The 16,083-nt window shown below is 36.3% G+C and overlaps 1 protein-coding gene and 1 pseudogene across 3 annotated transcripts in view; one reads left to right on the top strand and one right to left on the bottom strand.

Moving 5' to 3' along the window:
• Window positions 1–16,083, bottom strand: part of MYCBP2 (MYC binding protein 2) — a gene marked incomplete at its 5' end in the record, with an annotated part of 273,021 nt that overhangs the window by 165,458 nt on the left and 91,480 nt on the right. For both annotated transcript variants that reach the window (XM_082675380.1, XM_082675381.1), the window contains 2 exons: window positions 562–681; window positions 6,908–7,015. In XM_082675380.1, coding sequence (XP_082531506.1) covers window positions 562–681; window positions 6,908–7,015 — 228 coding nt within the window. The remainder of the gene's footprint in view (window positions 1–561; window positions 682–6,907; window positions 7,016–16,083) is intronic.
• On the top strand, window positions 10,180–11,780 carry LOC309835872 (decreased expression in renal and prostate cancer protein-like; annotated as a pseudogene). Its single transcript has one exon. The product of its transcript is annotated as a decreased expression in renal and prostate cancer protein-like (transcript).

Genomic DNA, 16,083 nt, shown 5'->3' with positions numbered 1-16,083 from the left:
AAAAAGAATGGTTCTGATGAACCTAGGGGCAGGACAGGAATAAAGCTGCAGATGTAGAGAATGGACTTGAGGACATGGGGAGGGGGAAGGGTAAGCTGGAACGAAGTGAGAGAGTAGCACTGACATATATACACTACCAAATGTAAAATAGATAGCTAGTGGGAAGCAGCCACATAGCACAGGGAGATCAGCTCGGTGCTTTGTGATCACCTAGAGAGGTGGTATAGGGAGGGTGAGAGGGAGACACAAGAGGGAGGGGATATGGGGATATATGTATACATATAGCTGATTCACTTTGCTATCCAGCAGAAACTAACATAACATTGTAAAGCTATTATACTCCAATAAAGATGTTAAAAAAAAAGAGAAGTCAGATCTCTAGACAATCATTTTATAGCTTAAAAGAGATTCTGTAATAAATATGCTTTCATAGATTTGAGAGATACTCTCACACTATAGCTTTTAAACACAGTTAACAGACTACATGTGTCAAAACTAAACAAACAGGTTATTTAGCACGATTGTAAAAATGCAGTTATACCCTAAAGTTCCAGCCGCTACCTGAATGGTGAAATCCACAGCTGACTTGTACTGCCCGGAGCTCACAGTCAAATCGCACAGAGCCTGGAGGATATGTTGTGATTTTACTTGCATCCTTTTCTCCTCGTTCTCCACTTCCATCTGTAAGTGTTATAATTTGTAATTAAGCCATTATTCATTTTCAAAATAAAATTTAAAATCAGTTTACTATGGAAAAACAAGAGAAAATGTTAAAAGGAACAAGCAAGAAGAATCTGTAGCTGTTAGAAGTGATAGATCAAGAATCTACCTGCAAAGAAGCAATTTTGAAAAGATATACTATATACTTCTGTTTGCAAATATCACTAAATCAGTAAAAACACAGATAAGGTCTGGTTACAGATAAAGCCTATTAATCTAATCAGTTATGTAACGTAAATGGGTCATTAAGTTATAGAAATAACAAAATTCTAAATGTAATAGTTTATATGGGAAAATTTAGTTTACATAAAAATAACTGCATGCAAAGTCATTTAACAATTGTTTTAAACTTAGTGATATTGTTAGTGCTAGCCATTTAAAAAAAATTTCTAGCTGACTCGCAAATGACTTAGATTTCCCAAACACATCTAGAAAGGCTACTCTGTCCGCCAGTATTGCTAAAACTCAGTTGAACTTTAAAAAATTTCTAAAGACCAAATAGCTTTACCCAATGTATTGCAGTTCAATGGTTTCCTGTCATTCATTTTGTCTGTCCCACCTTGACCCTCAGCCAGTCTGCTCTGCGGTCTTCTTCTGGCGCCCAAACACAACTCTGAACCAAACCCTCTGCTTTTATTCCTTCTTTCCTCCTCCCTTCTTTTCATAATTTCCTACCATAAGCTTGCTTTAAGGCCCTCCCTCCAACCCTGGTTTCTACATTTGACTTTGAATATTCTGGCATTTTAACCATAAAATTTTCAAAACACATTCCAGAATTTAATAACTTTACTTTGGAATGTGTAAATAAGAAAGGCAACTTACTTTTCCTAGTCTAATACTATACATCAACTAAAATACGACCTCTATGTCATCAAGATTCAAATTCCTTACACATGAAATAAATGTAAATCTGGATGGAATTTCAGGTCAGCTAGTCTAAGCTAACTGCTTTGTGATATAGTAAATCTAAACAAGTGTGTATAATATGCAGATACACATGTGGATCTACAGACACACATTTTTTAAAAATTCTGTATTTTCATTACCCATTTTAGAATACTAAGCAGAATAACATCAAATCATTTCATGTTCACATTATCCTTTCTTTTTCTATCTAATGTTTCTAACCTTTAGTACTATCCAGGTAAGACAAAATTGGCCTAAATTATGAGTTCCATTTCTATAACTAAATGACTCTAGCATTTCAAAAAGTTTTAAACTCTTTACAACATTAGGACAGTAAAACCTCACTAATTCGGAATAACACAGAATGGGTTGGCCTATATTACTTACTGAAAAGGTCTTAATTATAGAATGTTTAAGTAAAAGTTCAGTTTTATTACCTTCAAGCAGTACAGATTATAGATTAAACTAAATGCTATTGATACAATAAATAAAATGTGGTTACCTACATTATAATTCAAAATAGGCCTATATTACATAAAAAATGTACCATAAACATAAAAGTCCTTTAACATACAAGAATTAATTGCTGGACCCAGAGGCTGAAGGCACGTTGAAGGAATCCTTCATTTCTTGAGCCCTTGGTTTGAAAAGCTAGTGATTTTAGACAGGTTTCCCCTTATAAGTATGACCCTGAAAATTCAGAGGAAGAAGTTATTTTGAATTTTTTACTCAAAAAAGATCACAAATACTGTATCTGAAGTACCATAAATTTTGAATTAGTGAGAGGTTTTACTATAAAAGGAAAAAGAATATGATTCTTCTTTTGCTAAATTATCTAATGTGGGTTTGCCAAATTAAATCCGCAAGAATGGATGGGCTAAAAAAAAAAAAAATCACAACATTTAGTTTTACTCCATCCAAAATGCAATATACTCTTAGTTCAAAGACTCCTCATCTTGGAAAGGCAGTGAAATGGTTAAGTATAAACAAGGGCCTACCCATAAAGGAATAAGTATCTTCCAAAGACTATTTAAATAAGATGACAGATATATAAAAATTTTACAGCTTTATCTCAATTGGTAAAAATATCTAATTATTAAAACCAAATCTGATTTAATATAGAAAACAAATTGTGTTCATTTGATTGTGACAGACCTAACTAAATTCAATGCTACACCTTAATTTCAGTTTATATAAATGTATTGATGCCTAGTTAAAGCTTTTACCTTTGAATCTGGCATTCTGCCCTCTCTCTCGAATCAGAGATTAAATATAGATACAAAGCCCACAATAGAGACAAAGCATCAGGGAAGGAGGAAAAAAAAGCCTAGTAATTTACTGATTAAAATCATAGTGATTAAAAGAGTACTAGCTATTATTTAGAGGTAAAAAATAATACTAGAAACATTTTGTTCAAGTGCATCTAAACAAACCTTTATCTATATAAAATAATTTTTCAATTATTATAGATGGTGAAAATATTGTTATTATAAGAAAAAAACAGGGATAAGGTTCTTGATCACTAGTAGCAGCAGTGACAGAATTTTTTAAATATACATCTGTATCTGGAATTTTATGTCAGTTCAAAAAATTAAGTACAATTCTAGTAATCTAGAAATTTACGAAAGTTTATCAAAGAAAAAAGATACCTAATAAATAGTCAAGAATCTAGTGTAAATTCAAGAACTAGCAAGTGAAATTCAGCAAGATAAATTCTCCTCAAGCTCATTACTCAGTAAAATGTCAATGAGCAGCAATAAAATTAATCTCACATTTTTAGGAAAGTTAGGCTTAAATATTCTTATAATTGGCCATTTAGGTATATCTGTATTTTTCCCTAATATGAGTATGTTCATACATGTATCATATGATATTGAAACTGTGATAGCTATAAAGTTTTGACAGATACGTAACTAAAGTAGTATATGTATATATACATTATTTAGGCATATTTGTGTACACACACAGAGAAAAGAGGATTCAGTAACTAAAGGACTCTAATTTTTAATTTTTATTTAAATCTATACTTTTTGGGTAATCTTATAAGCATGCATATCACTGAATGTATCACAGAACACAGTGAGTACTTTGAACGAAATCACAAAAATAAAACAGCAAAGCAGTAGTAATTACAATTTGCTAAACACCTCTGTGCTAAACACTGAAAATTTAAATAGCACAGTGGATAGTACTTTTGCGCACTGGAGCCTAAGAGACTTGGATTGGAATCCTGGCTCTACTATTTGCTAGTGTTACGATAACTGGACACTGGATCTTTTTGAGTTTTAGTTTTTTCCCATCTATAAGATAGGAATAATGGTATATTACCTCAAAAGATACTTATGAGAACTAAGTGCAATAATGTATGAAAAGTGTCCAGTCAATATTCACTATTGTTGCTCTCCTTAATCAATACAATAATCCGATGATAAGGCTATTGTTATTCCATTTTGCAGTTGGGAAAACCAAGGCTTTAGAGGGGTTAAGTAGCCAGCCCAAAGTAATAAATGGTAGAGCAGTTTTAGAAATTGATCAGAAATAAGGCTCACACATTTTACCACCACCAAATGGCTGACATCTTAAATTTTTTGTAAAAATAAATTAATTACACATTTAACAAATCTCAAATTTTGTACCTTTAAGATAATTCTAAAAGAGGATGCAAGGAATTCAATTCAAAGAATTCAAGCTAGTATTCATGGAGAATTTTTATTTGCAAAGTATATACATACACACACACACACACACACACGTCTTAATTTAATCTTCATATCAACATATTCAGTTAGGAATTATTCCTATTTTTAAAAGAAGGAAACTGAAACCAAAGAGATTAAGAAATTTATGAACGGCCACACAGTTCTAGTAAATGAAAAATAGGATTAAAACTGAGGCCTAATTCCAAAGGCTGTATTTCCATTACACCACAGTTTCTTTACAGAAAGCAGGTGTAAAATACACACAGATGTTTTTGACTGCACTTTCAGATTTTCACATCAGTCACTTTAAGACTATCTCCAGAATAATTCAAATGTTCCTGACTAAGAGTAGTACATTAAAATCTTTTTTTTCTATGTAAGACACTGAATAGTTGAAACAAATGTTAATTCAGATAACTGTTTAAAATACAGTCTACGTTAAATTCTTTAAATACTATATGTTATATGGATTATATGTTATACATAATTGATTCCATCTTATACACTATTTTGCCTCTGGTCAAAATTTGCCTGTATAGGATAGATTCCGTGACCTTCTCTGAATTCTTTCCAATCAGCCAGAAGCTTTCCAACTTTCCATTTTAGAACTCACTCCTGTTAACAATAAATCCACAGTTCTTACCCTCCACACACCCCTACAAAAACGTCATAGTCTAGAAAATTTAAATCATTACTATCCTACAATGTGTACCACCAACATAATTAAATGTAAGATAGAACACAGCAATTAATACAGTGAATTTGTCAGTGCAAGATAAACACGGTAATACAAAAGAGAAAAAAATGTACGTAGGAAAAATAATTTATTAAAAGACTATGACTATATGCAGCAGGAGTAAAAGCAGTGACTGGCAAGGGGATTAAGTGACAGGAACAGCGAATGCAAAGGGAGTCACGCAAAGTGAATCTGTGGATGCACAGTGAGTGGTAAGTTAATACTCTAGATAAGATGGGACACCATCTGATAAAGTATTACTTACACTTTAAATTCATTTTGGTGGTAAAGAGATGAAACTATTCCACTCTATAAAACCATACAATCTGATGATTAAAAGAAAAATAGCCTTATACTGTAATACTACAAAGTAAGTCCTTCCAAAGAGGTTACCCTGTGGCAGACAAGATGGAAGTAAGGCTCGCTATTGTTGAGTAATTTCTATAGCTAATCAGTGTGACATCGTAAAAAGTCTGTTTTAAATTTGGAACCTTGGTTTTCTTTAGCATTTCATTTTAAAATTCTGGAAAAAAACAAAGATGACTGTCTATAAGATACTAACATGGAGCTGAAAAAGTTTTAAAACTGTTTATTGAAATGTGAATAGTTAACCTCCGGTAAAGTATTGGAAGAACTCCACTTTCAAATAATTGGCAAGAAAAAGACACAATAAAATCTGTTCTAATACTGGCATAGTAGAAAATGTGAGATCAGAGATTCTAGCAATAACGAAAATAATTTACATAGCACACCCCAAATATTATTTCTTAGATTTAAATATTAATGGCATTGTTAGAGCACCCAGTAAATAAAGCAATCACAAATTTTACTATGGTTAATCACATTAGACTTAAAATATTCTCAATCTTTATTTCTGCAGAATATAACTTGAGTAGTGCTCTATTTGTGTTTTTACTAAAAACAGGGGTTTTTGTCTGTTTTGTTTTGCATTTTTGCTTTGAGTGACAAACTGATAGATTGAAACAGGCAAAGAAAAATAAAGTTGATTATAATATATGGCATATGAAAGTTTAAAAATAAAATTAATCTATAACAGTTTTGCAGCCCCAAAAAAAGATAAAACATTAGTAAGATTAATTTGCATGGAATATGTGATTTTAAAATCTTCTATTTTGCAGGTTTTATTTCAGACATTTAAGAAAATAGTAAGTCTCAGTTGTATTACTCAAAGAGTGCTTGGTTCCCATGCCAGGATTCAAGGCAGAATTTATACATAAATTTATAAGTTCTCTGCATTAAATTCTTTCCTGATCTTAGTTGACCCATAATCTGTGGTTTAAGGAAAAATAATCTTACTTTAGGCATATATCAAATATCAAATAAATCATGTGTATTGTGAATAAAAACTTTTATATTAAAACAGTGGAAGCATGGTAGCAGTCAACTCATTATTACTTTATACACTGAATTTAGCAATTCGGTTAATTCTAAAGCAAATAAACAGAACTAAAAAAAGAGAAAAGGACTGCAAAATGCCAGATGGCAGTGATCTAAGAGCAGATAATAAAGTATATAAAATAGAGAGCAATAATTATTTTTTCCACCTTCCCTTAACTTTAGGAAATTTGAAAAGAAATGGAAAAGAAAAAGATATACTGTAAAATGTCTTCTTTTTATTAAAGTTAACCAAAAAAATACAATAAAGTAAGATTGACACTTATTGACAAACAGTACACTTTCAGCATGTTCTTTCTCCTCAGGCTATATAATAATGATAGAAGCAAAGTAGAAGAATTAGGTTTGTGCATTTTCCCAGAGACAAAATTCAAATAAGTGGAAGAAATTGGGAAAGTATCCCACCTAGTTGATAAGGAAGACCAAATACCTTTGTGCTTGTCCCGTTTATGCTTTAGCTGTGCTGGATGGGATCTGAGTCTGGCTAGAGCCTGTTCTCGATGGTTCATAAAAATAGGACCAGCAAATACAAGGGGGCCTGAGGAGAAACATTTTGTATGTGCATAGAAAAGCTCACAAAATGAAAACACTACAATGAACAAAAATAATTCAAACTAAAAAGCATGGAAATTAAAGTTTTGGACATGATACTTTTCTCCCAAATCCTCCCCGTTAACCTCCCACTCCCAACCACAACCTACTGACCATTCTACACACAAGTTTTATTATCTTAAATATAGTTAATAAAGTAAAAATTCTGATCTTTTATACTTATAAAATTATTAGGTAGTTACTAATAGTCTCAAATAGATAATCAGAGAGTTCAAATAGAATAAATCAAATTATCTTACAAATCTTTTAATATCATATATATTCAAACTTGGTAAACCACACATCCATTAAAACAAATATCTTTCCTTTTAAAATACCAAACACCAACACAGTTTTAAATTAATGATTAAATTTTAACAAGGTCTTCAAGATTTAATAACCACATCAATCTTGATACAAAACCAAGATGTTACTGACAACTACATTCTGTCATAGAGGTAAGAAAACAAGGTGGTCAAAACCAAAAAGTTCCTATGATCTGAGATGTACATATTTATGTACATACACATTTATATACACACATATACATACATACATACATACAACATACACACACATATACATGTATATATATATAAAATCACTGCTTTATAAAGACAGAATTGTATAAGCTATATTTGATTTGATTTACTAAAAAAGATAAATCTAACTTTATAATTTTAACCACATACACAAAATCAGGCACAAGGATAAGCTGAATTTCATACTGATGATGAAGAGGGGACTCTAAACCCAGTAACATTTTTAGAACATTAACGGTTCTCTCATAAAACAATTTCTTGCTGAAGCTCCTCTATGTACATATACATATATATATAAATATACACTGACACAGATTACAGTCATTTCTACTTATACAGTATTTAAGAAAAAAATCTGTAGCCAAATTAATTTCAATAAAATTTAAAAACTGTTTTCCCCATTACTGTTTAGCTTGAAAAGAAAACTTTAAATTATGCCTTAAAATTTTAGTTCTTTTCTTATAGAACAGCACCACAGCTTCCTTGAGTTTTAGCAATATCAAAAATGCTTACAAATTTCAAAACACTAAATTTGACAGTTAAGAAGTTACAGTATTTGAAAAGGAAATTGACAGTATATATGCATTGAACATTTTTAATTAAATTTCTGTGATTCTCTATAGATCTTCAGCTTAACTACTTTTTCTAACAATGCGACAAAATGAAACTACTGCTCTGTAATAAAATTTCACAAATGTCATATTAAATACCAAAGTACCCTGCATTAAACATTAAAAAATGGGTAGAAAAAAATATATTTAAATTATGTCTCTAGATATAGAAAAAATACAAGCAGCATCAATTCTATGAAAAACCAACAATAACATATTCTATGATTACTACAGGTAGAAACATGCTAATTTAATGTTAAGAGAAGAATTAAATATTATTTTCCAGTAACGCAGTATCAATCATCTTCAAACTAAGATTATATAAACTAAGCTTCATCTTTAAAATATAATAAAATGAGATACATTTCAAATATGAACACGTCATTTCGTCAACATGCCCTATTTTTCAATTGATTTACTAAAGCAGATAACATAAATCACTCTAAAAAGCGTAAGACACTTTCCAACTATACAAAAGAATTGTAAATATTAAAATAACAATAATATTAAGCTGTATTACCATTTTCTAATTTCTGTGGTCTGCCTGAGATATTATGTCTTTCCATAAAAATATTATACCCATAATATTCAGAGTAATTTAGCTTCTCATAAATTCAATCTTTTCAGAGTTGTTTCTATACATAAATACAGAAGGCCCACTGGCAATCACACATAGAAAGTACATCACTCGAGCTCAACTTAAGTTACCATTTATAATATCAAGTTACCAGGTTCTAAAATACTCTTGTATCCCATGGACTAAAATAATTTTTCTTACATAGTTAAGTCACTCATTTATTCACCAAACATTTTTGATTATCTTTAATGTAACAGATGCTAGGTATCATAGATATAATGACAAAGACACAGATCTCATTCAAATTCAGTCTACCAGGGAAGACAGAATAAAAACAAAGAATTGCAATATGTTCTAATAAATACTATAAAGTAAATCTATACACATCATATCCTGAAGGATGAAAAATGATCAAATCAACTTGAGTGAATCAAAGAGGTTTCAAAGAAGGACTTCCCTGGTGGTGCAGTGGTTAAGAATCTGCCTGCCAATGCAGGGGACACAGGTTCGAGCCCGGGTCCAGGAAGATCCCACATGCCGTGGAGCAACTAAGCCCGTGCACCACAACTACGGAGCCTGTGCTCTGAAGCCTGCGAGCCACAACTGCTGAGCCCGCAGGCCAGAATTACTGAAGCCTGTGCGCCTAGAGCCTGTCCTCTGCAACGAGAAGCCACCGCAATGCACCACAATGAAGAGTAGCCCCCGCTCGCCACAACTAGCGAAAGCCTGCGCACAGCAACGAAGACCCAACGCAGCCAAAAAAAAAAAGATTTCAAAAAATGAGAAAAAGTTTGCCAAGAGAGAAAGAAGAGGAGAGGGCATTCCAGGTAAAAGGAATAGGATTTATAAAAGCATGAAGACATAAACAACATTACTGTATGGTCATTAAAAACACACACGAGAGCTCACGGCGGCGATGGCAACAGCGGCAGGAGGATTGGTTGTCACCCGTTGGCTGTGCGGCGCTGCGCTCGGCGGCGGCCATTGCAGCTTATTTTCAGTTGCTTTCTAAAGACGCAAAGCTCATGGTGTAGTTATTTCCAGTGCTGGGGCTGGAGGCCTGGCAGAATGGGTGCTGATGGAGCTACAGGGGGAGATCGAGGCTCGCTACAGCACTGGGTTAGCTGGAAACCTCCTGGGAGGCCTGCACCACTGAGGGAATCCCTGTGCTGATCGTGGGGCATCATATCCTGTATGGGAAAATCATCCACCTGGAGAAACCCTTCGCCGTCCTTGTTAAACATACTCCTGGAGGGGAGCAAGACTGTGATGATCTTGGCTGCGAGAATGGCACCCCATACCTGGTGACAGCACTCATCAAAAACAAGCTCCTTTTCAAAACTCGCCCCAAGCCCATTATCACCAACGTCCCCAAGAAAGTATGAAAGAACCCCAGATTTTCCTAGAGAGCAGCCAACTCCTTGGACTCATGCTCCGCTGCCACCTCGAGGACAGATGGATAGTTCCCTGGGACCACAAGGGGGTCCTGTTTTAAACACAGGCCACCCACTGGGTATGAACTCAGATCCCTTCCTTATGGCAACAGGTTCTCTTGGTGGAAATTTGGCCCCGTTTCCAAGGAACCCGCCTCCTTTTCCAACTTCATCAGGTTCACTGGCTTCAAATCCAGCACCTTTCCCTGCTGGTGCTCGTGACCCAAGCATGGTGTCTTCTCCAAGAGGGATGAATCCCACTGGCACAGGTGCAGTTTCCTTCCCAAGGCCGGGTGGTCTCTTGGGCCCAAGTCCAGGGTCAGCTCTAAATCCCAGAGCAGGGGCTCTTCCAGGCCCAGGGCCTGTCTAACCCAAGGTTTGGGAGTCTCCCAGGGCCACGTCCTATGCCCAACCCAAGGCCAGATGGTCTTCTGGGAACAGGTCCTGACCCCAGAAGTGGTGGCCCCATGGGCCCTGGATCTGGACCCAACTTGAGAACAGGTGTCCTGTTGACGTCTGGGAATGGTCCTCCCAATCCTAGACATGTTGGCCTGGGCCCCGGACCAAGTCCCAATCTGAGATCAGGCTTTGTAGGTACAAACCCTGCCCCAAGGTACGTTTCCAGGCCCTGGCCTTGGGCCCAACCCAAGATCAAGTGGCCTGGGTCCAGGCCTTGGGCCTAATCCAAGGGCAGGTGGCCTGGGCCCAAGGCCTAATTTGGACACCAGAGCGGGTGGCCTCTTGGGCACAGGATCTGGTCTTAAGAATGGTTGGACCTCAAAGCCCAGATCTTGCCCCCATTCTAAGAGCAGCTGGTCTTTTAGGAGCAAATCCAGCTTCTTTCTCATAAGCTTCTGGAAATGTGGGCACAAGCCCATCTTCCATGGCCAGCACACCTAGCCCCACAGGCCCAAACTCGGGTCCTGGCTCTTGGGGAACTGGCCTTCCAGGGCCAATTCCATCCCCCATGTCGAGGGCTCCTGGCCCCATTGGCCCTAATTCAGCTCATTTTTCAAGGCCCGCTGGCCCCATGGGAGTAAATGCTAATCCTTTTCCAAGGGGGACAGGTTCATGGGGATTGAACCCAGCTGCTTTCTCAGTCTTCTAACACATTGGCTTCAAACCCAGTTAACTTCCAGAGGTCTGCTGGCCTCCAGGGCTCAAGTCCGGCAATTTTCCCAAGAGCCTCTGGGCCACTAGGCTCCAACCCAGCTAACTTCCCAGGGGCCAATGGTTTACAGGGTCCAAGCCCAGCTACCTTCCCAAGGTCTACTGGCCCATTAGGCCCTGGTCAGATTAATTCCCCCAGGTCAGCTCCCTAGGCTCTTCACCAGCAGGCCCTGTGGGTATCAACCCAGCTCCTTTCGCAAAGTCAACTGGGACCCTGGGTCTAAACTCAGCTTCCTTTCCAAGGATGAATGGCCCTGCAAGCAAGACTTTGGTCCCATTTCCTAGAGTGGGGAGCCTCCCTGGAACAAACCCAGCTGCTTTCCCCAGACCAGGGGCTCCAATGGCTGCAATGTACCCAAATGGAATGTTACCCCCTTAGGCACCATTTCCTCTTCAGGACCACCTTGGTTTCCAGACACTGTGGTTCTGAGCTGGGGCTGTGTTTTGGGTGAAAGGGTAGATATGGAGCTACAGTCTGAAGTACACAGCTGGGGTTCAAGTTCAAATGAGCCTTTTTCCCCCCCTCTGTGTCTTTCTTGACTGAAGGTAAAATGTTATCTGTGGGACATGGACTTTGGCAGGTGGGAATGATCCCCAGCCTTCCAGAAGCCTGCTGTGCTTCTGTCCCACAGCTTTCTGCCCCTTGTTTCTTACTAGTTCCTTGAATTGTTCTTGTGGACTTTTCCTTAGGGATACATTGGCCTGCAGGTCCCAATTCATATGCGGTCCCCTGCTCACCACTGGAGAATCAGCTCACTGCTCTCTAGAAATGTTGCGTTGGTGAGTGGACCACGCTTCAGCAGCACTGACCTGGCCACCCTCTACTGCCATACCTTCCCCTGGGGGCTGGAACACAGAACAGGGAAGTGCAACCACTTCAGAGAGCCACCAAATACAATTTCTGCTTGCCTGACTGGGCCTGCAGCCCCCTTCTCCTGGGACTTACTTAGAGGAAGCCAGGATCAAGGCTCCACTGCTCACCTCACTCCCTCTCCACTGGTACTCCCAATCAAAGAACCTCAAAATTAAACTGATGTGGATGGGGTTATGTGAATTGGGTTGGGGGTGGGGGGAATGAAGGGGAGAAATCACTGTGCTTCGTTCAGCCTGATGTGAAAGGACGGTTGGTGTTTTCCTGCAGTGTATCTTTTCTCACTGTTTCTTTAATAAATGGGATGAGAGGGGAAAAAAACACACACACACACACACAGCTGAAATGGATGGAGTATAAGGTTATGAGGCAGAAAGTAGTGGGAAATGAGTTTGGAGATGAATATACAAAAGAGATAATTAATGTCTTTTGATACCATTACACTTCATTGTAGAGGCGATGAGAAGTCCATGAAATGTTTTCAGTTAGTCAACAAGCACATATTAACTACCGACCAATTTCAGGCACCATGCAAGGTTCTAGGAACACTTGGATAAACAAGACCCTATCTCTGATTCAAGAAGCTCACAGTCTAATGGTTGAGGGAAAGTTTACATAAAACTCAAGAAGAAATTATGACGGTGTGCTATGACACAACTTAGCACACTGGAGGGGCAGCTGGCAAAACTTGAGGGTGGGAAAGTATGGAGTTACTTTCAGAAAGTTACTGGTGATACATTTCAAGAACCTAAAAATTATTATTATCCTTTGGCCCAGTAATTATGCAAATAGAAATCTGTCCTAAGGAAAACTGAAATATTTTTAAAAAGATTTCAGCTCAAAGGTGTTATTATAACCTTATTAATTGTAATGAAAAATTAAAACAATCCAAAAAGAAGAACAGTTAATAAAAAACTGTGGTATATTTTCTCACTGGAATAATATTCAGCCATTAAAACAAGATTTATAAAGAAAAAGTACTTCTGTGCTATTTAAATTATCAAGCACATAACATCGCTCACCGTTTTGCAAAAATTAAAAATAATACCTAATAAAGGTGGTGCTACAGGAAAACACCACTCTCATACGTTAGTCTTAGGAAGATAAATTCCTATAACATGTTTTAAAAATTTGAAATATCTGTTAAAATTTAAAACATACACACTCTCTGGCCCAAATATGCTATTTCTGGGAAGCTCTATTATATAAACAAAAATTCCACTACATATAGCTACAAGTTTAAGAATATATTATTATAGCAAAATCCACAAAACCCTGAAAATAACCTTAAAGACCATCAACAAAATAATGGCTGAAAAAACTGTGGTACAGACATATTATGAAATGTTATGTAGCTATTAAATAGAATGTGATAGATCCATATTCACTAGTATGTGTTCATGTTTTACTGTAAAATGGGAAAAAGGTGTTGCAAACAACTGTATATTTAATACAATATCCCTTCTGTAAATAAACATATGCCTACACGCTCACATATGTATAGATATCTGCACATGATTATATTTTAATGGAGTAAGATACAGAAATATACCTGTTAGACTAAACCTCATTTGCTTGGTAAAAGAGAATGGGAGGGCAAGGAAAAAACTGCTAGAAAAATTTTAAAAATGTACATAATATAACATTAAGAAAATATATGAAATATAAGATTCAGTCAGTGAGGGACTTCCTGGTGGAGCAGTGGTTAAGTATCCGACTGCCAATACGGAGACATCGGTTTGAACCCTGGTCCAAGAAGATCCCACATGCCATGGAGCAACTAAGCCGTGCACCACAACTACTGAGCCTGTGCTCTAGAGCCCGCGAGCCACAACTACTGAAGCCACGCGCCTAGAGGCCGTGTCCCAAAAAAGAGAAGCGAAGTCACCACAATGAGAAGCCTACACACTGCAACAAAGAATAGCTCCCACTCGCCGCAACTAGCAAAAGCCTGCATGCAGCAATGAAGACCCAACACAGCCAATAAATAAATAAATAAATAAACTTATATATTTAAAAAAAGATTCAGTCAGTGATGTAACTGGAAATGTATAAAACTCAATTAGAAGATACCGATGAAATAAATAAAAGTAATAATTTAATTAAAGGATAGCCTTGTGGAAAACCTTTAACCTAAATTCCTATATTAGTTCAATATGGTATTGCAATAAGGCACAAAAAACTTACGATATAATTATTAAGGGGAAAAAACAGTACACCGATATATATCACAGCATGAAATGATGTAAAATGTCTAAACAAAAAAGTATGCATGGAAAACCTTTAAGAAAGTATACCAAAATTCTACAGTGGTTATCTTTGGATGAGAATTACATTGATATTTTTTCTTACTTATGTTTTCCATGTGCTTCATATAATATTTTAATTTAAAAGGAGACTTTAAGGTAGTATTGGAAGATCAGCTACTACTGGATTTGACATGTCAAATCAAGAAAACTTAATGGTTTCCGAGGCTTAAAAATCAATAGCAATAACTTCTCAATCACTTTGAAACTGGAGAGACTATAATAAACTTGTTTTTACATTCTAATTTGTGACTATGGGAAACTGATTTGTTTCTATCAAAATAGAATCATTTTATTCTACAGAAGATGTAGGGGGTTTTATTAATAATAATCAAAATTTTGTGATGAGCATCCCAATGTTGCGAGAAAAGCAATCAAGTAGAGGCCAGAGTTGGAAAATAATCAAATCCAAAGAGAAGAGAAGTTTACTAAACAGCCCACCACCACGCCACCACTAGCATCCTCATCATCACCATCGCCATCATCACCATTTACCCAGGGCTTAGTATAGGTCAGGCATTTGCATGCAAGTCACTTAATCCTCATCCCTACTTAACGTAGGTACAGTTGTAATCTTCATTTTAAAGGTAGGGAAACTGAGGTTCAGAGTGGTTATGCTCCAAGTAAAACTTAAGAAGCCAGGATATGAACCAAAGTCTAACTTCAGAACCCATATATTCAACCACCATGCTATATAGCTATGCTAACTATATAACTTATCATCCAAATGAGACTCTCTACCGAGAGCAAAAGGGGGCACTGTAAGAAATACGTCCGAACAGTAGGCATAAAATGGGACTGTCCCAGGCAAACCAGGACGTAACTCACCCCATCAACAGCTCACAATCATGGAATTTTGATTTGACATTTAGGGGAAAAAGAAAGAAGGAAAAATAGGCAACATTATTTGAGCTTAGTTTTCCTTAAAACAGAGCGCTGAGAAGGAATATAAAGATAAGAACATTGACACAATCACAGAAGGAATATAAAGATAAGAACACTGATACAATCACTCAGGAGTTCTGATGACTTAAAGAGTTCTACTTAAAAATCCCACTGAACAAGCACTCCACTTGTAAAGTTAATACAAGTCTCAGAGAACTTATATATCAATCAACTGTCTAATCTAAAAAACAAACTAAAAATGATCACAAACACCACTGAAATAAAATCTGTAAATGAATACTATTGGTACCTAAGAATATATATGTAAGAAAAGTATTATCTGGAAGACTAATAACATAAAAAAATTAAAGTTCCGACTTTATCAAAAAGTAGTAACCACACTACTTTCGGGGGTTTCAACAGCAACAGAAGAATTTGTGTCATAAACAGCAGCTGAACTATATCAATAGGCCTGAGGTTGATGAGCAAGGCTTTTGATAACACGAGCTAGGTCCTAAAATTTTGATCAACTTTAAAACAAATAACACAAACTTGGTAAATAGGATGATAGATAAATCAAGTAAAATAATTTAACTTAATCTAATACTGAAAGGCTGAGA

Source organism: Grampus griseus (genome assembly GCF_964374135.1).
Source record: "Grampus griseus genome assembly, chromosome: 18".
NCBI lineage: Eukaryota > Metazoa > Chordata > Mammalia > Artiodactyla > Delphinidae > Grampus > Grampus griseus.
Note: the sequence above shows the minus strand (reverse complement) of the source record. Positions and strands in the feature narration are given on the sequence as shown.